At 37.0% G+C, this 25,831-nt stretch overlaps 1 protein-coding gene across 27 annotated transcripts in view; it reads right to left on the minus strand.

Moving 5' to 3' along the window:
• Positions 1-23,371, minus strand: part of SLMAP (sarcolemma associated protein) — a 107,183-nt gene extending 83,812 nt beyond the window's left edge. For 16 of the 27 annotated variants that reach the window (XM_070936940.1, XM_070936939.1, XM_070936933.1 and 13 more), the window contains exons 1-3: positions 23,279-23,371; positions 21,733-23,108; positions 19,303-19,371 (exon numbers count right to left, since the gene is read on the minus strand). In XM_070936940.1, coding sequence (XP_070793041.1) covers positions 19,303-19,371; positions 21,733-21,930 — 267 coding nt within the window. In that variant the 5' untranslated portion in view covers positions 21,931-23,108; positions 23,279-23,371. The remainder of the gene's footprint in view (positions 1-19,302; positions 19,372-21,732; positions 23,109-23,278) is intronic. The other 11 variants (XM_070936948.1, XM_070936947.1, XM_070936954.1 and 8 more) reach the window with 1 other exon arrangement.
• Between the last annotated feature and the right edge of the window lie 2,460 nt (positions 23,372-25,831).

Below are 25,831 nucleotides of genomic sequence, written 5' to 3' on the forward strand. Positions count from 1 at the left end.
AAACACTACCATTAATTAACATCCACCAACATGTTTTTGCTTTTACTTGAAAGGATATCAAGGATACATTTAATGTGGCCTGTCTTGGTCAAAATTCTACTTTGTCGAAAGATTTCCATAATTTTCCTACAGTTATATTCTGATAGTGACAGGAATCCTGTTTTTTTAATCCTGACATGGTATTTGTGAAATGTGGAAATTAGCTTTAAACGATAAAATGACATGCAATATTAAAATTAGAAATGGTGACTATAAAGAAGATATTTTCTGGAAAATTTGGAAACCATTCGTGGACTATGCACTGGGAAAATTGGATGCTTCGGTACCTGTACCCCAAGAACGTGGATTTTGGCGATCATGAGGATATATCCGAAGAACCAAATCTTCCTTTCTTATGTATAGCACAGGGTGAAGTATTGTATATGTTGTTTGTAATGTTATTTTAATAATAAAATTATATAAAATAAATAAATAATAAATAAAGTTAAATAAATAAAAGTTTATGAATCCTGTATTCCATAGGACCATTTTCTTCTGATTTTATTTTAGGTAATTTAATGTTATGTAGTATATTTTTAAAATCCTACCTAAAGACATTATTAAATAATAGGTTAATTTTTTCCCTTTTACAGAACATTTTATACAATAACAAACAGTTAAATACTTATGTACTTTATGTATAATATGTTTGCTGAAAAATATTAAGTGTAATGTTCTTAAAACTCAATAAAATTATTTTTGAAAAATATTTTTATTAGTAGATTAGAAAATAAAAAATTACTGTGGTGACAGAGGTAAATTGGCAATTGGTTCAGTTGACTCCCATAGAATGGAGGGAGGGAAATTTGGTGCCATTTATACATTTAAAGTAAGGTTATAATCAGATTTATAATCCCAGGTCACACATACTTTGCACTCTCATTCAATTCCCTAAATACTTTTTATATTGATGACTAAACAAGTATATATAAATACACTGAAATCTAGAAACCTTTGATCGATGAGTATTTAGATAAGGGTCAATATTAATTATCTTTCCACCTTTCAGAAGCTTTGTTCCTAATGGTCAATGAAATGTGTAGTGATTTGACAATAGCAGAGACAGTACAGAATGAATAACTTACCTAGTCACTAGAACCTATAATAAAGTAGATCTATTTACTATATATTGAATCTAGTGATAGCCTCCAAGGAGATTATATCTACCACAAAGTTCTGGGTATCACCTAGTAAGAATTTTCACTAAGAGATACTTAATGAACGCATCTCAGGTATACATCTTGACAATAGATATGAAACGTCTCTGACTTATTGAATCGAATCCTTCGAAATTAACAGTTCAGTTGACTCAGACTGGGTTTAAACTGCCAAAATAGATAAAAAGTAAAATAAAAGTCATCTAATAAACATTTTACTGTAAACCACAATGGCAGTCGGGCAAAATTCAGAGATCAACTTGTGTTGTTTAGATTTTTGAAGTGCAGGAGTATGTATATTTTTAAGTTATGAGCCTCCAGAAGGAGTGAAATAGAAGTCTTGTGGAAACACTTTGTTACATTATTATTGTATTTTTATAATGTTATTATTGGCATGTAATCTATGTTGTTCTGCTTATAGAAATTAGATACTATTATTTGACACAGTTTTTTGTGAGCTACAATGTGACGTAATCATTAATTACAATTAATTATAATAAAATTCAATGTAGAAAATTTCAGCTTTAATTCTATAAATAACAGATGGTAGTAAGTAATAATAGGTAATAAACGTAATAAAAATAATTACATCCTGTAATATTTGACTATATTAGTTCTTAATGCAGACTTCACTTAAAGCTAACAAAAAATAAAATATTTCATTTATTAAAATGTTTACGCCAATATTATTTATTTCTGGATAAGCAGAATGTTACTGCCTAACCAAAATATACACTAACAATTCATATATGCAATTTATTGACTGGAGATGTGCTCAGTATTTCTGAAATTATTATAAATTTGGCCCACGCTGGATGTTTTCTATTTTTTATTATGCCATCAAATTAAAATTAAATGTTATGTAGATAGGGCTGATTTGTCAGAATGCCAGATTTCTAGGAATTCCCTGACATTGTTTGGGTCTGATCTAAAATATTTTTTGCTTACCAATTGAAATTGTGGTTGTATTTGTTTAAGTGTTTAGAGATGAATATGCCTCAAACTTTTAACACACTTCTACTGCAAATTGTCGGACATTGTGTGCACACAGAGATGACATTTCTACCAGAATTGATGCTAAAATGAAGCTACTGACATTTTGTTTCAGTGGCATTCCTTGTGGAGCTATCATCTGCACATATCTCTGCCTGCTTATGTGGGAGGCCCTTCAAGCTGCAACACTAAACCTATCATAAGATGTAGTGCTTTGATGGTTCAAACAGGATATTTGTATAAGCACTGCTCTGTTTAATGCTTTATTACACATTGCTGTTGAAAACAGTGTAAGTGTGGGGTCCTTCGTGCTTTCTGATTTTGATGGTTTTCTTGAAGACATTTCATTATCAAACAAGGTAACATCATCAGTGTTAAAAGGAAGTGGGAGTATGCTCTTTTTTCAAACTTGAACTACAAATATTCTCTTTTATTGGCATCAATGTAAGTAAATAGCTTTTGGTGTGAAAATATTGGGTGATCTTGGATTAAACATTTTACTTTCTTTAATTCTATGTTTTATAAAAGCTCTTTCCTTTCACAATGTTTATTTTGTCAATGAAAGTGGAAAAAAAATTGGGTGGAGGACATTAATGGATAAAGCCTTTCTCACAGAGTACATTTATTCTTAATTTTGTTTCCTTTCACTTTTTGCTTTAATTTTAAACGTATCTGTTATGAAGTGATAATACAAAATGACTATAGCTCTTTCACCCATTAATAGAATTTCAAATAGTTACATTGTTTTTTAAAACAAACTTCTATAAATACTACTACTTTGCTGAGAGACAGCATTGTGCTCTCAGGGAAGTGATGGAGAGTTGGGGTGAAGAAGAAAAGAAAGACAATCATTCAGATGGTATATAATTTATTAAAGGTTAATAATAAGGCTAATTTAAACATAAATTTCTAGATAACAGAATAGAAGTGAATGCAATCCAACAAATAGATGATCAACTGTGGGAAGTGCAAGACCTATTTCACAGACAAAAGCCAGGAAAAGCTCCAGGCCCAGACAAGATAACTCCTTCTTGCTTAAAAGTCTGTACTGATCAATTGGCCTCCATCTTCACCCGAATCTTCAATAAATCACTAGAGATGTGCTATGTTCCTTCTTGCTTCAAATGCTCTACTAACATTCCAGTGCCGAAGAAGCCCACCATCAAGGAACTGAATCACTATGGACCAGTTGCTCTAACATCTGTAGTCATGAAAACCTTTGAAAGGCTAGTGCTGTCCCACTTGAAAACCATCACAGATCTGCTGTTAGACCCCCTTCAATTTGCATACCGAGCAAATAGATCAACAGATGTGCTGTTAATATGGCTTTGCACCTCATCCTACAACACTTGAATCTCCAAAAACCTATGCAAGGGTCCTCTTTGTAGACTTTAGTTCAGCATTCAACTCCATCATTCCAGACATTCTTCTAACTAAGCTAAACCAGCTAGCGATACCTGGACACACTTGTAAGTGGATCCTAAGCTTCCTAACAAACAGGAAGCAGCAGGTGAAGCTAAGCAGAATCACATCAGATACCTGTACAATTAGCACAGCCCGCCCCCCCAAGGCTGCATGTTCTCTCCACTTTTCTTCTCTCTATATACCAATGACTGCATCTCTAACAATCCATCTGTTAAACTACTGAAGTTCACAGATGACACAACAGTGATCGGTCTCATTCGACACAATGATGACGGGAGGTTGAACAACTAGCCTCATGATGCGACCAGAACAATCTGGAACTGAACACATTTAAAACCGTACAAATGATGGTAGACTTTAGGAGAAACCCTTCCATACTTCCATCTCTTACAATACTAGACAATACAGTATCAACAGTAGAGACCTTCAAATTTCTAGGTTCTACCATATCGCAAGATCTAAAATGGACAGTTAACATCAAAAACGTCATCAAAAAAGCACAACAAAGAATGTTCTTTCTGCACCAACTCAAAAAGCTCAAACTGCCCAAGGAGCTGCTGATACAGTTCTACAGAGGAATTATTGAGTCTGTCACCTGCACCTCTATAACTGTCTGATCTGGTTTGCAACCCAGCAAGACAGACACAGACTTTAGAGGATAATTAGAACTGCGGAAAAAACAATTGCTACCAACCTGCCTTCCATTGAGGACCTGTATATTGCACGAGTCAAAAAGAGGGCTGTAAAAATATTTACAGAGCCCTCACACACACACACATCCTGGACATAAACTGTTTCAACTCCTACCTTCAAAACGATGCTATAGAGCACTATACACCAGAACAACTAGACACAAGAACAGTTTTTTCCTGAACGCCATCACTCTGCTAAACAAATAATTCCCTCAACACTGTCAAACTATTTACTAAGTCTGCACTACTATTAATCTTCTCATTGTTCCTATTACCCACCTCCTTCCACTAATGACATTGTTAATGATGTTTCCTAATATGATTTGATTGCTTATTTGTACCCTATGACTATCATTAAGTGTTGTACCTTATGATTCTTGATGAACATATCTTTTCTTTTATGTACACTGAGAGCATATGCACCAAGACAAATTCAATTCTATTCTATTCTATTCTATTCTATTCTATTCTATTCTATTCTATTCTATTCTATTCTATTCTATTATCAAAATTCAGATGCTTGGCAGCAGGGTGGATTTGATTTAAATCGAGTTGATTTAAATCACAATTTAAATCATGATTTAAATCACTAGTAAAAAGGCTTAATTTACATCAACTCGATTTAAATCATAATTTTTAAAGAGCAACTGTCATCTCTGCTACTCCTTTGACCCACTGTTGACTCACCGATAGTCCCAGTGTTGCAGAATATACAACCTCATGCTACATAACTAAACTCCATTTCATGCTGAATAAACTAAATTATTTATGTATCTTAAATAGAAAATTATCTTACGATAGATTTTTACCCCCAAATTTTTTTATTAAAATAAATCCGATTTAAATAAAAAAAATCCGATTTAAATAAAAAAAATCTGATTTTTTTTATTTTTTTTAAAAAAATCATTGATTTTTATCCACCCTGCTTGGCATTTGGCTCATATTTATGACGATTGCCGTGGTCCAGGATCATGTGATCACTTTTTGTGATCTTCTGACAAGCAAAGTCAATGGAGAAGCCAGATTCACTTAACAACCATGTTTCTAACTTAACAACTGCAGCAATTCACCTAGCAGTTGTGAAAAGAAAGCCTGTAAAACGGGGCAAAACTCACTTAACAACTGCCTTGCTTAGCAAAGGAAATTTCAAGGTCAATTATGGTCCTAAACACCTAAGTACTACCTGTATAACAATCCAATAAAAAGGTGATCAGGAGATGACTGTGTGAAAGACCTTTGGAATCAGGAGCAATTGGGATACTAGATGAACTTGTTGTACAAAGGCCCACTTAACCATAGTTGCCACTTGCTCTTTGAGCAGCAGCTGTGAGTCCAAGAAGTCCCTAAGATTACATAGAAATCTCAAATGGGGAAGTATGATCCATTAAACACCAGTGATGGAATATCCCCAGAACGGGATGGCCCAAATAAACACAGGCATTCAGTCTTGTCAGGATTGAGCCTATTTCTGTTCCTCTCAATTCAGACCAGTACAGCCTCCAGATTTTGACAGCACTGTTTGATCAGCTCAGGGTTAATATGTACAATGGGGTATCATCAGCATATTGATGTTAAATGGTCCCAAATCAATAATTGATCTCACCCAGCAGTTTCATGTAGATGTTAAACAAAAAGGGAATGACAGCCAAGTGTGAATGTCTCTCTGCCGATCCATACCAAATGAAACCAGCCACTATCAGTTCTTCAAGGAAGACCAAGCTAAGAATCTCCCCTTTATTTTTGTGTGAACTACAGGGGAGTTGTCTGGGAAGTTTACTCACTCTTGCCCATACTCAGGCCCTTTGCTCCTTTTATCTGATTGTTACCTTGAGACTGGCTCTTCCTCCTTCCCTCAGGGCCATGCCTTCTTCCCTTTGTGGGCACAGAGGAAGGAGAAAAACTACTGCAAAATAAATCTTTAAGGTTCTTTCCAACACTAAGTTTCTAATTAAAAAAATATTGAATTTTAAAGACTTGTCACTAGATAAGTAACTATTACAATGGATAATTTTTTACCATCTGGCAGTGGGCAGGCAAGAATCTGTTTTCAAAAGGAAGCAAAATGTCGCCCCCGAGTCACATTACTTAATTTTGGGAGCTTGGCAACTGACACATATTTACGACTATAGGATATTAGTCTAATAACCACTGTAGATTGTTATTGGCGCTAATAGCTGACCCCATCCACCCAGGACATGCTGCTCCCTCCCTGGCCATCTTTTAATTCATATTACAGTATTTTCATTATTTATTTTTACTGTTTCATTGTTTTATATTTACACTTTTTAACAATTTAAATTCTACCATTGTAATCTGCCAGAGTAACCCCATGCCAAGGTAAATTTAATAATAAATAAATAAATAATAGATTATAACACAAGCCACCACAAAGAGCCAGGTGGCTCAGAAACTGGGTTAAGGACCCTAAAAATTACATTGTCAACATATTGACAAAACTACAGCCTGCTAGACCTCCATCAACATCCCAGCCTAAGTGACTGGGGAGCAAAATCTTCACAGCCTTCTGAAGGCATAATAGTATCAGGGTTAGCTATATCTTGGAGGGGATACTACTCCACAAAACAGAAGCCACGATAGAAAAGAAATGCTTCTTGGGGCCCACAAGATGCTGCTGCTTCACAAATGGGAACTAAAGCACACCCACTCTGTCAGATCTAGAAGGATGAACTGAAACCACTGGGGATAAGCAGTCCATAAGTAATCTAGCCCATAAAGGGTTTTAGAGGTCAACTAACATCTTGAATTGAACCCAGAAACCCACTTAAAACCAGTTCTGCTCATATAGCAATAGTGGCATATTGTGGTATATCAAACTGCAATACACCACTGTTTTAGATCAGTTTATACTTCCAAACACTCATGGACAGTTCCATGTCATGCATGTTACAACAATTTAATCAAGAGATGACTACCGCACAGGTGACTATGAGATGTACATCACAATTAAGGAATAAATATAATTGGCACACAAAATGTAACTATACAAATTGGCTAATACACTTTGTGCTATACAAACTGAATGAACAAATTTTGTAAACCTTCCTGATCATAGATACCATCTTCCCTTTGAGCAGAAGCCGCAAATCCTGTAGAATCCTCGAACTGTGCACTAATTCTGCCTCAAGAAATATGTATGCCCCTCCAGATTTTCATAAATCAGTGATGAAGTCTAGGGATGCTGTTGACCATGGTCTAGACATAGGTTATAGCAGAAGTCATGGGTTATAGCAGCACAAGCCCTATTGGTTTCCCTGGACAAGGATTTTATGATAGATTGGATATGAAGTTGCATATCTAAAGATGTCAGCACTGACACAGGGCCATGAAAGTCATTAACTGAATCAATAATCTTACCAATAGTTCTGGCCAGGCATATCACAGTCACCAGTCAAAAGTAATCAGAGAATATGTATTTCCTGCTACTTTCTTCAATAAGTGCCCAATACCCCTTTGGCCTCTGAACCAGAAAAAAACCCTTTCAAACACCATCTTCTTCTCCACTGGCCTAATAGGCAACAGATTTAAACATTGTAAGTAATTATTATTAGGGGGTATATTGTGCGCATCAGACCTTAGTAATTAATTCTCTACCAGTTTTATTTTACAGCTAGTTTTCTTGGTGAACTAAGAATGAAAAACAGTCTAACTTGGGTTTAGGTATTTTAACAGCATAAATGACTTGGTGAAATTAGTTTGTGTGCCTGATCAGATCTGTTCTGAGTTAAAATTAAAGTTGTGGAGGTTAGTTGACTGAGTCTATTAACTCCTTTTTTGTGTTATCACAGACTCACTCTACAGATTATTAGGGCTGCTGACAATTTTTAGCTAGCTATGTATCCACTAAGATCCAACTTGGCGTAGTAGTTAAGGCACTAGTCTAGAAACTTGGAGATGAGTTCTGGTATCACCTTGGGCTCAAAGCCAGTTATGTGACCATTGGCCAGTCACCTTCTCAGTCCTACAAAGGAGGCAAAGATAATCAATTTCTGAAAGTTCATGCCAGGAAAACTACAGAGACTTGTCTAGACAGTTTCCAAGTTTCAAATATGACTGATTGGGAGAACTAAAAAGGAAAACTACATTTTCATACTATTAAGTGAACACTTAACTAGCATGTTAATCAGAATGTCACAGAGAATTTTTTTTCAAATGTTTTGCTGAAATAAAGAGAAAGTTGTCACCATACCCAGGCCTCTACCTTAGCCCCACTTTGGTACTACTTTGGGCCAGTCAATTTCCCTAGATCCACCAAACTGGCTTGTTGATATGGGAAAAACAGAAGATAGGAACATTAGGTATATCACCTGAATTTTAGATAGGCTAAAAAAATCAAGCAATAAAATATTTTAAAAATCAAGATCCTTATAGAATTATTGTTTTACAATCTGTTCTAAAAACTTCCCAGATATAAATGTTAGACTGGTTGATCTGTAATCCCTGACAATTGTTTCCCCTTTTAAAGATAGTGGTAGTTTTTGTCCTCTTCCAGTCATATAGCTCTTCAGCTAGCTAGAAATTTTAGCATATTCAAAGGAAAACAGTATTCCTTTTCTTTTATCTCAAACTTCAATCCTTCCTTTTTTATCTTACTCTTCATAATGACAGAACACTTAAAATTTAACCACGCTATAAAGTGAGCACTTTCCTTTTTATGCATTGCCTGTAAGCATTTGGCATTACCTGTAAGCATTTGTTTCACTGAACAGCAGGTGCACTGATTTTTTTCTCATCTTTAATATTAATTTTATATCCCACTTTTTGCTTTAACTTTGAAAATTTAAATATAAATTGTAAGCATTTTGATTAGGTGTTGGCTACTTACAGGTAATTAGATATTTTAAATACCTAAGATTGTTCAAGTCTTAAGCAAAAACCTTTATATAATTTAAACACGTAAATTCAGAGAATAAACTATATAGAATTCTTGGTGCTCTCTAGACTTGGTTGTTTATTTGCAGGCATTTCATTTCTGAGCTAAATAACTGATGATGATGGTAACTGCAAGCAAGCAAGCAATCAAGCACAGAGACCCCTTCCAAGAACTCTACAATTCAACCCCGAGTTACAGATATCTCTTTCTATTGGAACTATATGCTAAGATGTACAGAAATATGTTCCTTCTCCCTTGCCATTTCAAATGTATCTAACAAATTCATTTCCTAATGTTATATTGCTATTAGCAGTTATTCCTTGTTAATTTACAGAGTTAAGAAAAAAACATTGTCAATTTTCAATGTTCAAAGATAAAACAGTGTTCTCTATTTGTGGAGGAAAAAACAGCTATGGATTGGTCCAGAAAGTCTATGATGCCTCTCCTCAAAAACATTTGATGCCATCTCATTAGGCCCATCCCCATTCCAACCCACTTTCTTTAAATGACTTTAGCCTTATCAGGTTTTTGCAGAAACCCATGCTTTTTGATAAAATGAAAGCAACTGCATATAAAATCATTATCTACTATGTCCTTTTGCCCTAATGACTTGTTTCAAAAGACACCATTACTTGCAATTTATTTCCTTGTTACTAGTCTCATCCATCATGATTTCTGTACTGGGGAGGGGGGGGAGTTTACACACACATATACAGACACACAAATGACCCAAAAGAAATGTGCTACATAACCTGTCTTTGCTGCAATTAAAGTTAATTCAGTTAAGTGGAGTTACTTTATATGCAAAGCATTGAAAGTCTAAATAAATACAGATGCCCTTCCGTTTATCATGTCACCAGCTCAGTGAAGCAACTAACATCTAAACCAGTCAATCTAAAATTCAGGGAAAAAAGATTAATTATTAGATTAAACCAAACTTAAACTTTTTTTGAGGGTTCACATACAGCAAGAGAGCAATAACTGTAAAAGCAGTTTACTAGTCTGTGATTGATTGATTGATTGATTGATTAATTGACTGACTATTAGGCTGACAAAAAAGCATGGTAAGGACCTCAAACCTGCAACCCTAGTTGGGGTAAATCAAGACTAGCATTTCCTACTACCACTGCAATAGCTCCTCCCTATTATAGATTTAGAATGGGAAACACAGCATTCAGGCAACAGAGGCTAGCCTCACAATGAAATGCCCAAGCCTGTCAAAGTGCTACTCATACATGGAGCTGCATAAGAAAGAGCTAAGGGGGTTGGAAATGTCCCAAACCTATCTGGAGGATTGTAGCAGAAATGGCAATGACAATGAACAGTTCCTGCATCTGGTTGAAGCTGTGAGATGATCATACTCCTTTACCCTCTACGGGTGTTTCACAGCAGAGCAATATTACAATTAGTAATCCCAGTATAGGAAAACAAAGCAAGAGTAAGGAGAACAGGTGGATTAATCTATCTCCATACCAGAGCCTGTCCAACACATGCCCAGTCCAATGTCTGTAGAAACCCTGAATCATCACTGTGCAACTATCAATGTTATTGAATATATTTGGCCATTCTATCACACCCTTCATCTTTTATTGAATAGCCCAACTTCTAAAGGCACAGTCAAATTCTGCCAGTATTCTCCCTTCTGCTAGCTTTTGCTGATATTAGCACTGCTATTCAGGAAGCACAACATACTATTAATCTACATCACCATTGAAAAAATAAACAGAATAGTGCATTTGCGCTAAACTCCAGATCATTCTTTTCTAGCCTCATAAATTTAAGTCAGAAATAATATCTGCCATTTAAGCAATTTGTTACATAATGGTTTGATATAAATGAGTTAGGATTAGAGATTAAAAGTGTAAATAGCTTGGGGGAAGGAGAAGGTGGAGGAGGGAAATTATTATGGAAGAAAAAAGTGGGAGAATTTTTTCACAGAAATAGAAATTGAATTCAGTGCCTTATTTATCAGTATATGGTTCCTGTTCCCAAAGAATACAGGAAATCCCTGACTTACAACTGTAACTGAGCCTGACAATTATGAATAAGTCATGACAGTCATAAAGTGGTTCACATGTGATTGACCAATTTACCATCTTTTTTTGCCATGGTTGTTAAGCAAACACCACAGTTACTAAGCAAGCAGCACAGTCATTAAGCAAATCCATTGTTCACCATGGCCCCATTTTTGCCAGAAACCAGAAGTAAATACCGTTTTCCCAGCCAAAACTTTGTAAATCACAATCAAGTGCCTGCAGGACATGTCCAAACAGCTGTAAAGGCTGGCCAATTGCAGAGCATGCAAAATGTAGCCATTTTGGTTCTAGAATTTTGGAACTGGTTTGTAAGTAGCTTTTAGAAGGTCCATCATAACTTCAAACAATCACTACATGAGCCATTCTAAATTGAGGACTATCTGTATTGTATTTGATAGCACTACTACATGAATCAGTATTATTTGATTTCCATAGCTTCCTATCTCAACAAGTGACTCTGGGCAACGTACATCATAATACATAAAAACAATTTTAAAAATTAAAACAATCCAAAATAAATATGTGTGGCATTAAGTAAAGCTGTTACTAAAGTTATTAATGCAACTAGGAAACGGGGCCATAGCACACTGGTGCCCTAGGCACACAACCAAGTTTCTAAGGACTTACAAAAGGCCACAGGATTGGGGTCATCCTAATATCTAAAGAGAGAATATTCCAAAAGGCAAGGGCTATGGCAGACAAGGCACATCTCCTTGTCCCCAGTGGACAGCCCTTGCAGCATGTCAAATCATCCTGACTGAATTAGACAGGGAGAAACAACTGGGAGAAGACGTTTACATAACCCAATATCAGCTGCATATACATTTATATATTTTTATAAATAATGTAAATAAATAAATAAATAAATACCTATGATATGAATAACCCACCAGCATTCACAATACTAGTCTCCTTGCTAGTCTAGGAAGTGTTTTGTTTTGTTTTGTTTTTGTTTTTATTAAATTTATATACCGCCCTACTCCCGAAGGACTCAGGGCGGTGAATAGGCACAAAATAAAATACATCGATACAAAAGTTAGAAACATAATTAAAACCAGATTAAATAATTTAGCCCGAGACAATTAAAAATCCCAATAATTTAAAACAGATTAAAATTTCGATTTAAAAGTATTTTAAAACAGGGGAGAAAATTAGGCCAGGCCGGCTTGCTGAAATAGGAGGGTCTTAAGAGCATGGCGGAAAATGCGCAGATCCGGGATCCTCCGTATCTCTGGGGGGAGCTCATTCCAGATAGTGGGTGCCCCCACAGAGAAGGCCCTCCCCCTGGGGGCTGCCAGTCGACATTGTTTGGCTGACGGCACCCGGAAGAGCCCCTCTCTATGAGAGCGTTACCGGCCGGTGGAGGCTGTTTGTGGTAGTAGGCGGTCCCGTAAATAACCAGGTCCTAAGCCATGGAGCGCTCTAAAGGTGATGACCAAAACCTTGAAGCGCACCCGGAAGATCACCGGGAGTCAGTGCAGCTCGCGCAGGAGAAGTGTCACACGGGAGCGCCATGTTGCTCCCATAACCACCCGCGCGGCCACCCGCCACTTGGAGCCTCCGGGTGCTCCTCAAGGGGAACTGAATACATACCTACCCTTAGGCATGGCCTTTACCATGTAATATATAAGACCCACTCCCCTTCTTAGGCAACAGAAAAAGTTTTGATCTTTGAAAAGGCAGACCTCTGGAGATTTGAAACAAGAAGTTTTTCTGCCTGAGTTCAGAAAGCAGGAAGAATGCACCGTCTCTTCAGCGGGTTGATAAATGATTGGAGGAGTTATCCCAAGTACACAGGGTAAATCTAGGGACAAAGGACTACATAATTCAGCTTAACTGAATTAAGAAACAGATAGCTGCTTTAGTTAGACACTGCATTAATTCTATTTTTTTTGCTTCTGAGGGTTATCATTCTCCAGATATTTCCCTAGGCAAGTAGAACCTGCTGTGCAATTTCAGACTATTTTCCAAAAGATTTGTCTTCTCTATTAACTTATTGTGAACTGAAAATCTAGCCTTCTAATTATAGTGGACCACCACTATCTTATGTGCCAATAAGTTAATGGTCTGTCAACTCACTGTTCAGGTCTGGCTGCACAAGGAGGACCTAGGGAGGTTGGAGCACGTCCCAGCCCTGGCTGTGATAGTGCAGAGCTCAATGCAGAGCTACACCTCTCTGAAGTCATAGCAAGGAAAAGGAAGCAGCAAGGCAGTGGCTCCTCAGATGGTCATACTTTTTCACTCTCCAAGGGAGGGGGAGAAGGGGAGAGAGAGAGAGAGAGAAAGAATCAGAGATGGGCGGACAGCAGATTTCTACAATTTTCTTTCCAGAAAAGGTTGCCAAGTTATATACTACTTCTGCAAAAAATACTAGCAATGTTTGGAAACAATATATAGTTTTCTCAAATTAACAAATTAATATTGATATCATGGCTGACATGAATAATTGCAAGTAAGACTAAGGATGCAGTCATCTCAGGATGTAAAACCAAATATTGTTCTAGTAGTTAATTAAAAATGCTGCCAGCTAAATTGCCAAAATTAACTGATTTTCTTTTATAGGAAATGTGGCTTTATTTATTAAGTGTATGATTAATGGACTATCAGATATTCATTTCCTCATTTTGACTTGGTAAGGACTTTTGTATCAACATACAAAAAGGCTTCAATGTTATCTTTACACTAATGAACCAGTTCTCAGGCATCATGTGTGATGTTTTGAGTTTGAAATCCTTAGGTCAAAGCATTATTTTTGAACTCGTATCACTTGTTTAACTATGATTCAGAAGCAAGGTCTTTGTGAGGAGATGATGATGATGATGATGATGATGATGATGATGATGATGATGATGATGATGATATTCCCTCAAGAGAGATCTGACATAGAAGGAAGGAAAAATTTTCTGATAGTGAGAACAATTAATCAATGGAATAGCTTGCCTCCCAGAGTTGTGGGTGTTCTCTCACTGAAGGTTTTTTTAAAAAAAACTGGACAACCATTTGACCAGGATAGTATAAAGTCTCCTGCCTTGAGCAGGAGATTGGACTAGAAGACCTCTGAGGTCCTTTACAGTCCTATGATTGTTGTTGTTTTTTTGTTCAACTTCAAGTGACTTAACAGATACTATTTTCTCTGTGGGAGAATTAGCCAACATTAAAGCAAAGAATCCAATGTTTATTTATCTCCAGAGGTATTGGGTCCAAAGTATTAGGACCATATGTTAAGTACAGAAGATTTATTCAATCTAGTCAACTAATGGTCAGCACTAAATTTGCACTAGATAGGATCAACAGAATTCAGAGGTGTGGAGAATGGACTTGGATTGTTTGTGGCATCTGTAAAGATGACATATTTAACTCTGTTTGTCAGCTCCTTCTGCTCTTCTCCTACAAGAGATATATTTCTTGAACCACATCCTGAATCCCAAACTGCTATATGTTTGAAATCCTAAGTAAAGTCTGTATTTCTTCTTGGCTCTAGGTACTTTGGACAATTTTCAATTGTTATATTCAATATGGGCAGATCTTAATTACACAATTCCAATGTTCATTAGCAAATCGTTCTTCAGAAGAGGCAGATCTTGGTTGCACCTGCATGTGGAAACCATTATTGTACAGTATGCATATCTAAATATCATAATGTTTTGGTAAACCTTGGCTTATAGTTTACCATTATGTGCAAATCAACCCACTACAGTTTGTTCAATAAATCATGGCTGAAAGTCATAGTTTAGTACAATGTACGAAGCTAATCTACAGTAATTTGTTTAATTCTGTTGACTAAAAAATTGGTTGGATTATATGCAAAGCACTAAATCACAAACCTACTGTTCATAATAGTTAGGTTTAGCAGTACAATGTGTGAACCTAAACATATCACAATATAGTTGTGTGTGATCTGTTAACTCAGTGCACCAAATGTTAAATATATGAGGGTACCTATATCTAACATTAGCCGACATGTCAATCAGAATAAAAAGGTATTTGTTTTTCCTTACTTTGAAATAAAATAAAAATACTAAAGGCGTACAAAACATTTCATGATTCTGAGTTCAGAACAGGCTGTTCCAATCACACTGAAGCTAATCCTATGGTACTCCAATGTTGACAGAAGTACTATTTCCATCCTAATTATAAAGCAGTTATATCAATCTGATTGATATAATCATACAGAGCAGGCATAATATATCTTTCGTCTCTCCTCTGAAAGCTTATAGTAAAATTTGTAGTAAACTTCTATGATTATTACTGTCATTTAATTTTCCCATTTAAATTTAATATGACCTCCACATTTTGGGTTCTCTTAATATATTCCAATAAATATACAGATATAAGCAGGAATGTTTGACAACAGTTTAATTACAAATGTATTTTGTTGCTTACTGAGCTACTGTACTAAGGATGGTAGGGACGACGCTCTGAGAGATGCTCTCTCAGAACTTGACTGCTTGCACCACAATAAGCACTGACAGCTTCCATAATAGTCCCTTCCTGTTGCATGAGGCTAGGCTGGATTAGTAAGGGTGGCTACCGAGCTTCATTTTTCTGTCACTTCCTGTTTGGACTGGGCACAGAATCTTAATGTTAGGTTATGTAAAATGTTGGATGAAATATTTTGTGATATTATTGGTGCTGTTAGTATTACTAATCAATTGTGATAACATTAATAATGTTATGTACAAATGAGAATTACAGAAAGTAATAACTAATATTGAATATCAATAATATATCATATCATTAGTTATTTTTTGTAATTCTGATTTATATACAATTATGTTTTAAATGAACAATGAGGTAAGGGCATATTTAGATTTTGTATGTAAACTATATCATACAATATGAAGAGAAACAAGAGTTTTATATTTAAATTGCCTTATATAAACTGCTTTGAACAATTTGTGGAAAAATTGTATATAAATAAATATATTACTAAAGTAACTATGATTAATATGAAAAAAATGACCAATCTCAGAAACGACAAATTATGCATCCCTAAAACATTATGTTTGAATCAGTCACTCTCTCTAAGACCAACTCATCTCACAGGACTGTTGTGACGATAATAGAAGGAAAAAGGAGTATAAAATATGTTCACCACCTTAAGTTGTTTATAAAGGCAGTATATAAATAAAATAATAAATAAGTAATTTTTTCCTTCAAGTGTAAGCATACTAGGTAGCTAAAACAGAGCTCATTTTAATGCTTTTTACCTAAAAGAACCAATTTCTGGTTCCACAACACAAGAAATATACATTCTAGTATTAAATGGTGCAGCAAAACTGATATGTCCATGGAAGCCAGAGCACACACACTGCACATACAGCACCACAACTGGCCCGTGGACAAGAGGCTATAGATTAATAATAATAAAACAATGAAACTTGACAGAAATAAAATTGTTTGGGTATCTGCTATAACTAACCAATATCTTTTAAACTATTTATAATTATAGTTTCTCATTATCAAGACAATAATGACCCTGGAATATCACTTGTCAGTTACTAAATATTCTATATATTACATCTGAATACTTGTACACAGTAAATTAACATCAGACCAGAGTTCAGGCTTTTGCCACATTTAAACTAAATCTGATGAATGGTAAATCTGTAACTATTAAACATATTAAGAGTTGAATATGTCTGATTTAAGAATATTTATGGGGAACACCTAACATGTAATGCATTACAATATCTTAAACAACCAAAGTTGTATCAATAAAAAGTCTGAGTAATTATTCTGGGATAAAAAGTATATTTTGGTCAGATTTAATCTGTGTTCCTAAGTGTTGAAAGGGATTTCTTTTTCCAGATATTGAAAGTTCTCAGAAGCAGTGTCTAGTTAGTAATTTACAGAGAAAGCATTAGTTACAAGAGGAGAAAATTGTTCCTTTTATATTAAATTAAAACAGCTTTACTGTTAACAGTATTTTATTTTAGAATTTGGAAGAGAAGTGACATCAGCAATTAATAGCTGGGAGATGTTACTGCGTACTGATCAGGATTTTCCTGCAGAGGTACTAATGTAGTCATTGCTGCAGAGCTAATACAGCAATTGTTGGAGATGCTCCAGTATATTCACATAGCTTTAGTTTTCTTGAACCTGGACAATTTAATGAAATTTTATATATCTCTCAAAAGTTCATCTTTTAGCTTTCCAGTGTTGATTTAAAATGGTCATTAAGCATTTTTAGTTAATGTTAATTCAAATGTTGACTTACAATAACTTTTCGTGAAAACATTAGAACGCTATCAATTTTAATTGATAAAAGCATGTGTTAATTTGCATATGCATACATAGACAATGGAGAAGAGGATAATCTCAAATAATCAGTCAATGCTAAAAATTCTGTTCTTGTAACAATGGTGGACAAATAAAACTGATAATGTTTAGGCCCCAAAGCCATAAAAATTGCTATGAAAATGACTATAGATCACAGAACACAATTGCACAAGATACAATGTATTTGCCCAGACTGCTTTCTTTAACAGAATCTAAATATGTAAACATAAGCATAGCAAGGATCACCTTTCTGCCAACATTTCTGCTACACAATAGAGCAGTGATAGCAAACCTTTTAGACACTGAATGCCCAAACTGAAAGGTGTGTGCGCACACATATGCGTGAGCATGCACGAACATACACTGACATGCGTGGACATGCGTGCATGCGCAGCAGAGACCCGAAGACCAACTGGCCAGGGGGAGGCGGGGCATCCCAATACCAGCACCGCAGGAAGAGGTAAGATCTTTTTCTTTCATGAGCTTCTGTTTCGTCATTTGCATAGAAACAGAAACTCACGAAAGAAACACCAGGGAAATCTGACCTGGGGCGCACATGCCAGCAGAGAGGGCTCTGCGTGCCACCTCTGGCACACGTGCCATAGGTTCGCCATCACAGCAACAGAGAATACAGGTTAGACAAATCATTCTAGTGCCAGCAGTCACTGAGGTCAATGGGATATCTGGGGCCAAAGCATGTCAGAGACTCCAAACAATAATGTGAAATCTGTCTTTTTATCCTTGTGCAATGTCAAAAATCTCAAGGATGATTGTTAGTTAAAACTATGGTAGCACCTAATACTTTTTATCACTATTGTGACTATGCCAGATGAATAGAGTACAAGTGTGGCCTTATTATCTTTCAAGGCCATCATGGAGGATAGCAATCCTGCAGATACCAACTACGAAAGCATTAAAAGGCCTACTGTTTAAATTCAGATTGAACAGCTCTCAATCTCATTTCAACCATTACAATATGTGTGCTTTCCAAACTTAACTGTTTACAACTGTATGGTAGCTCCACTCTTCTCCATTCCTATTTTCAAGAGTTCATAATGTTGAATTACCATATTTTTTGCACTGTAAGACACACTCCCCCCCCATATTCTTATAGAGCAAATATTGCAGTGGGGGAGGGTTGGTGCAGTGGTGATGTTCTTTGCCACTGCCTGTCATCACCGCCGTCACTAGGGAACACTGGAGCCTTCACTACTGAGCAGTTGATTGGCGGTTGGATTGGCCCAGAATACCACTGATCAGCTGTTCTAGGCAGCAGGGATTGCCACTGCCGCCACTGATTGCCGCCGATTGCCACTGCCAATCGCTGTCGCCAAATGGTAGCGATAGGCAGTGGTGGCGATAGGCGGCAGCGATCCCTGCTGCTTAGAACAGCTGATCAGCAGTATTCTGGGAGGCCGATTCAACCGCCAATCAGCTGCTCAGCAGTGAAGGCTCCAATGTTCCCTGCCAGCGGCAGAAATTCAGCTCAGTTAACCAGTGTGGGCACAACGGAGTGGAGCCCTAATGAGCTACGTGCTGGGGCTGCAATAACGTGCTGAAGCTGACCAGGCTGTTTGCTGTTTGCTGCAAGGACGCTAGCCAGATGAATACCGGATGGATGCTGGGAGGCAGAGGCAGATTTTTTTTTCTCATTTTCCTCTTCTAAAGCTAATCTGCGTTTTATGGTCCGGTGTGTCTTATAGTGTGAAAAATGCAGTATGTTCAAGAGGGCAAAGATAAGGAGGATACATGTAGCAGAGCAGTTCACTGTGAACTAGGATAAATACCTGTGACAACTTGTAGGAAGATAACGTCAAGTAAGTGCATCCACTTGAGACTGAGGTGAAAATGGACAACTAAATAAAGCAGAGTATGCAAAATCTCTTATTTGTTCCAAGATTGCAGTAGCCATATTGAAACTAGAAATTGTACCTCAGCTGAACAATCTGCTACTATGCAACACTGTAGTATAGTTTTAAAATAATGTATAGAATAAATTATGACAAAGATATAGACGCATACTTGCAGAAAGTATTTCAGCATATTCAGTCTAACTAGAGAGATTGATTTTAAGACTGAATACAGACTATACAGACAAATTAACCAGTATTATTTTAATACTCTGTTCCTTATTTAATGTTAATTTTCACCATTAAAAATGATTCAAAGTGGAACCTTTAAAATATTACAAAAAATGTGACTGGATTCCATATTTTGAACTGTTAATTTGCACCTTAAATACAAGTTACTCTACATTAAAGTCACATGACATTCATGTTACAACTTATTCAACTTTCAGTTTGTTCTGTTTTTTTTCTATTGCATAATGTACAGGAAAATAAACATGCTTATCATGTCCATGTCGTACTGTGCCAGGTGGTAATTTTTGCTAATATATTAATTAATAGCCTTCACTAAAATAAACCAAAAGAGTGAAAGTGTTTTCAAAATAATAAATGTATTATACCTAAAAGCACACTAAAAACTTACTAAAATACTACAGGTAATCCTCAACTTACAACCATTCTTTAGTGACTGGTTGTAATCACTAAATGACTGTTCAAAGTTACAAAAGCACTGAAAAAAGTGAGTTAATTATTTTTTACACTTATGACCATTGTAGCATCCTCATAGTCACTTGATCAAAATTTGGATGCTTGGCAACTGACATGTATTTATGACAGTTGCAGTGTCCCGGGGTCATGTGATCACCTTTTGCAACCTTCTGACAAGCAAAATCAATGGAGAAGCCAGATTCACTTAACAACCATATTACTAACTTAACAGTGATTCACTTAACAACAGTGGCAAAAAAGGTCTTAAAATGGGGCAAAACTTACTTAACAACTGTCTTGCTTAGCAAGGGAAATTTTGGGGTCAATTTTGTAGTCATAAATTGAGGAGTACCAGTACTTTAATGAATGTAATTACAACTTGGATAGCTAAAGCATTGATGTGAACATATTACAACACCTGAATATTCTATTTTAGTTTCTATTTGAGAAAGATAGGTATTATGCTATGCTTAACATTTAAAGAGTATCTGCCTTTATACCACAAAAACTTCTAATATAAGCTAAAGCTAAAAGCTAAAATAATATAGAATGCCTATGCAACCCAACAAAAATCTTATGTTGAAAAAAGAAGTTTTTACAAGAAGCCTAGACTTCTCATTGTACCTTTCAGGAAATGACTGACATGTTTTAGATGATATTAGTCACAAGTTTGATCACACCAAACTCAATCAGTTGAGAACTTAGTTATGACTTACCTTATGTACCACTGATTTAAAAAGTCTAATTTGTATACAACCCACTGTACCTATTCCATTATGGTACTAATAGAACATAAAACTACAATACACTGTACAGGTATTTCCAAATTTTTGTGTTAAATACTTAAAATTAAATTGTGTATTCTTAAAACTGGAACATTCTTGCTTAAATATATTTTAAAACATACAAAGCAAATAAAGATACATTGCTCAGATACAATCAGTTATATTTTATGAAGGGTGAATATAACAATTATCCAAAGGAATCCTCAATAAAATGTGCATCTGCTTGCCATGTAAAGTTGGAGGTTTAAATTATAACTTCAGGATACTAAAAAATTACTTCACTTAAGTATTGCTTTCCTCAGAATGACAAGCAAAAAACTAGCTGCATCATTAGCTACAGCATTCAATTTTTAAAAACTGGAACATTTGTCCAATTTTAAACCGTATTACAATCAAAAAAACCATTTAAGCATAGACAGTGAAGATAAAAATTGATTTCTTTTTTAAATTAAAAGATTTATTAGAGAACCAATGACTAAGGTGCTTCTAATCAGGCATGGAAATATCTGCTATTCTTCAGACATCAAATTATATAGTATTAAAGCAGTGTTGGAGACAATAAGTCAATAGTACTGTTTGAGTTGGATGTGCAGTATCTGCATACAAGCCATTTCTCAGTTTCAAGTATATAATAGCGCAATAAGATTGTTGTCAGAATAAATTCAACAATTATTTTTAAACACTTTACCAGCTAATATGGCCTATTTATTGATAAGTAATTTCTTAAAAACCAATGCCTTGGGCAAAATTTTATAAAATCTGAAACAAGTAAATCAACATTTCAGTCTTCGAAGAGTTAGCAATACTAAAGTAACTAAAACCAATACTAAAGAAAGCATGTTCATTAAATTTTCTTGAGAAATTTAAAATGTCTTACCTTTCCAGTCTTGTGGTCAAACCAGACAAGTGCATGATTCCTAGACAGGACTTTACAGTCAAAGGTGGCATTATTTTGAGCTGGTCGACATCGAGCCACTGATCGTCCAATTTTGACAGGCTCATCCAGGTAGACATGGCGTTCTTGAAATGGATGGGAGTTCGGGCGGCAAGTAAAGATAGCCAAGGCTGAAGGCATTGAGGATAGATATGTGGTGCCACACCAACCAGGAAAGAAGAGAAACTCTTCTTGATCCAAGCCCCGCTCCACAGTTGATAAGCAAAGCTCCCACTATACTTCACATTAAAGCAGGACAAACATTACCTGCCATCAAGATCTAACAACTCATACCTCCAGTCTGTGAACTAACGCAGGCAATAATCCAACAGAGAAGCCCCATTGTTTTTTTAAAAAAAAGGTTTGTAGCAAGTTTAAGAAGTTCCACTTTAATCCATCTCCCTCAATGATGTGAACAAGCGTATGACCACTCCAAAGAGAAACAAAACTTGTTCAAATTAAGGTGGAGATAGTTATAAATCCAAGCGAATGACTCACACAAAAAATACTTGTTTGGGATGTACGCACTCTTATCCTCTTCCGTAATCGCTGCCCAAGCTTTTCTTCACCAGAGAAACAATAAAAATTTCAAGAGAACGGGACGGAAGAGGTTTACAAGACAGGCGTTAAGAACTGGAGAATGATCCAGGGATAAGTCTGTGGTTCATCCGTTTCACACATCAGCAGGATCAGGAAAGGGAGGATGCCTTGCTAAAAAAAAACCCACAAAAAACCAGGTTCTCCCCCTCCCTAGGCAGCATAGGCCCAGACTCCAATTTTCAAGGAGCCAACGGAAACCCCAGCGCGATCATTAAGGAAATGCAAGTATTTCCCCATACATCTTAGTGCAATACACCTGGCTACATATCCGAGCCACTGAATAACACGGGTCTTCTCGAGCAGAGAGAGAGAGAAAAACGGACAGGAGGCTGATCAGCCAGATGCGGACGTCGGATCAAAGCAGGGGCTCTATTGGGGTCCCTTCCGCTGAAGGTCTAAACCAACGCAGATAACTTATCGGGCAAAAGGGGAGGAAGCCACCCGGCGGCTTCGCTGTGGAGGTCTCGGGGCAAACGGCGGCAGAATCTCCTCAGGAAACTGGGAGGGCGAAGGCCGGTGAAGCCGAGGGCGACGAAGAGTCGGGACTGCAGGTGGCTGCGAAAGGGGGGTAAAAAAAAAAAATTCACTCCCTTCCTGAGGCGCCTTTTGCTCGCCTTGCCGGAGCTCTGTCCCGCTGCCACCCCGGGAGAGGCCTGGAGGCCGGACGCCTTACGAGCTGGGTGTCAAGCGGCCACCGTCCACGAAAACTTTCCCTCGACCTGTAAAATCAAAACAAACCCGGTCAGCCTTCGGGGCTCAGGCGGGCCGTGGCTCGAACGTCCCTCGCGGGGTTTCTCGGCTCGCTCGAGGCGCGCACGGCGAAAGGACAGCGGGACGCCCGAGCCTCAGCGCCCTCCGCCCGCCCGCCTGCTCGCCCGCGCGCTCTTACCTTCCCAGCAGCAGCAGCAGGAGCGGCCATACTGACTGGAAACCTACCCGGTGTAGCAGCCGCCGCTGCTGCCGCCGCCGCCGCCGCGCTGCCGGGGAGGGGAAAAGGGAATGAGAGGGGTGGAGCTGCCTTGCGATGGGCCTGACCAAAAGAAAGGCTGACGGCCAGCCAAGCGCTCTACGCAGGCGCGGATTAGGAACGCGCGACAGGGAGGCATGCGCACAGGGAACCGCTGAAGCTCTTGGTTGGAGACTGGCAAGCCGTGGTTGCCCATACCCTGGGAATGCGCTGCTGGCTCTGTTTCCGGGTAGTTTAAAAAAAAAAAAAAAGGGTAAAAGCTCACCAGAGGACTAAATGGAAAGGCCTCGGCGCCCAAAGGAAATTTAAGTTCTGCAGATACTGGGGTTTTTTTCCCTCCAGGAAGGGAGGTAGGAGAGAAAGCATCACGTTGAATGGCGAGGGGTGGAAAAGCGGGCAGCCAATAGCTTTACCTGAGGAAGACGGGAAAATTGGATATCGTTACTCCACGGAACGAGTGGGAAAACTTTTATTTCACACCTTTGGAAATGCCAAAGAGGCATAGCTCTTGCGAAATCGTTGCAGCAAGAAATCGAGGCGGAGACCGTGTACAGTATTCATTTAGCTGGGAGTAATTAATTCCACATAAAATGGAGGCTTCTTAGTATATCAGTAAATACTATAATATACACGGGTGTATATATATATTATAACTGTTTATTAAGCAGTTTTTTATTCGTTCCCTGAGATTTATTCCAGTGTAAGTGCGGATCAGTTTGCAGATAGTTCTTTAGTCCTTCGTTCCCTTTGCCACAAATGCCTCCTGTATTTTCATCAATGATACCAGGAGGAGACATGTCAAACAAAACAGTATTTAAAATTATCTTGAACTGGGAGGTTGAGTACAAATCAACAAGAGCAACATTAGGAAAACCAAGGTCAAACTTAAATGTTGAGGAAACAACGGTACAAGGGCAGGAGATAACTGGTTACAGAACATCATTTAAATTAGTTGGGCTAGAGTCCAATTCTGCTTTGTTCATGGGGAGTAAGTCCCACTGAACAAAAATTTGTGCAAGGGGCCTCTAGTTAACTGGACTGTTACTCAGCCCAATTTCCTGGATTCACATGATGCATTAATTGACCCAGGAATTGCACTCACACAGCATGCTAGGCTAAAATAATTTAATTTGTTACTGTCATGCAAATATAGTCACTTGGTACTATTTATCACTTTAATTGTTTTTACATTAATCTGTTTTTTCATATTCAATATTCAAACCAGTTAATTAAAAAACACTGGCTCTGTTAACATGAACACATTGAATATGGAGTATCTGTCCAGATTATATGAGCTCTACTAATGGGTAATTACATAGTACACATCCTTTGAATCCAGTAAGGTAACAATGGTTAAGTATGTCGTTGTAAACACACCTATTTAAATATATACAATTTTGTAACAATTATAAAATCCCAATTACAATTGCCCAAGTATTTTCAAATCACAATAGCTGGTCTTTAAACAGAAGCATCCTCTCTCAATTACAGTCCTTCCTAAAAATAATTTCCTTTGCCAACTCTTTTTTCCATATAGATTTCAATCCTGATGTCAGGGACTAGTTGCATTTGTAAGACATACTTTAGCAAAATGCAAAGTATGCTATTTTTTTACTTCTCCCCTTTCTGGGATATATGTAATTCTTTACAACAATACAGGTTTATTTAATATATCTAAATCTTGGGTAAGTCCAATTTTGGATATGTAAAAACAATTTAAAATCAAGTTAAAGATTCACTTCCAAGTTACAGATGTCCAAAATGGTAACAATTTCAAGATTAGATGATGCATTAAGCCTCAGGTAAAACTCCAAATGTGATTAAGAATCCACATAGGTCTTTACTGATCCATTTCTGCAGTTTAGTGTGAATACCAAATGATTTGATCACAACGTCTAGACTCAATTCATGTTTGTCTAGTTTCTATTCATATACAGTTATGAGTTATGGCTACAGTTGGGACTGGAACTTCTGTGGCTAAGTGAGATGGTCATTAAGTGAATGATTTTACCAGATTTTACAAACTTTTTTGCTGTGGTTGTTAGATCTTGCAGTCATTAAGCAAATTCAGTTTCCTCCCCATTTGACTTTGCTTTGTTGGAATCCAGCTGGCAAGGTGGCAAATGGCAGTCATGGGACTCTAGGCCAATGCAAGTATCTTAAATACATGCCGGTTGCCAAGTGCCCAAATTTTGATCACATGACTTTGGGGATGCTGCAACAGTTATATGTGCAACATCTGATTGTACGATTTAGGAATTAATTTCTTCAGAAAAATTTGGTAGGGAAGAAAGCAATACATTCACAAACCAGAATGGGTCTTGTACAGTATTTCCTCTGTCTGTTTTTCATTGCTGTTTCCATCCCCAGGTGCACAAGGAGCTATTTTCAAAACAAAGAGGTGTGGGAGTGAATTAGTTTTGCATGCATGTTGCCTCACTGAACTACCATGATTTATTTGTTTCAATAATTCAA

The sequence above is a fragment of the Pituophis catenifer genome, unplaced genomic scaffold, assembly GCF_029215685.1.
Source record: "Pituophis catenifer annectens isolate HBS135680 unplaced genomic scaffold, rPitCat1.0.hap2 SCAF_2, whole genome shotgun sequence".
Lineage (NCBI taxonomy): Eukaryota > Metazoa > Chordata > Lepidosauria > Squamata > Colubridae > Pituophis > Pituophis catenifer.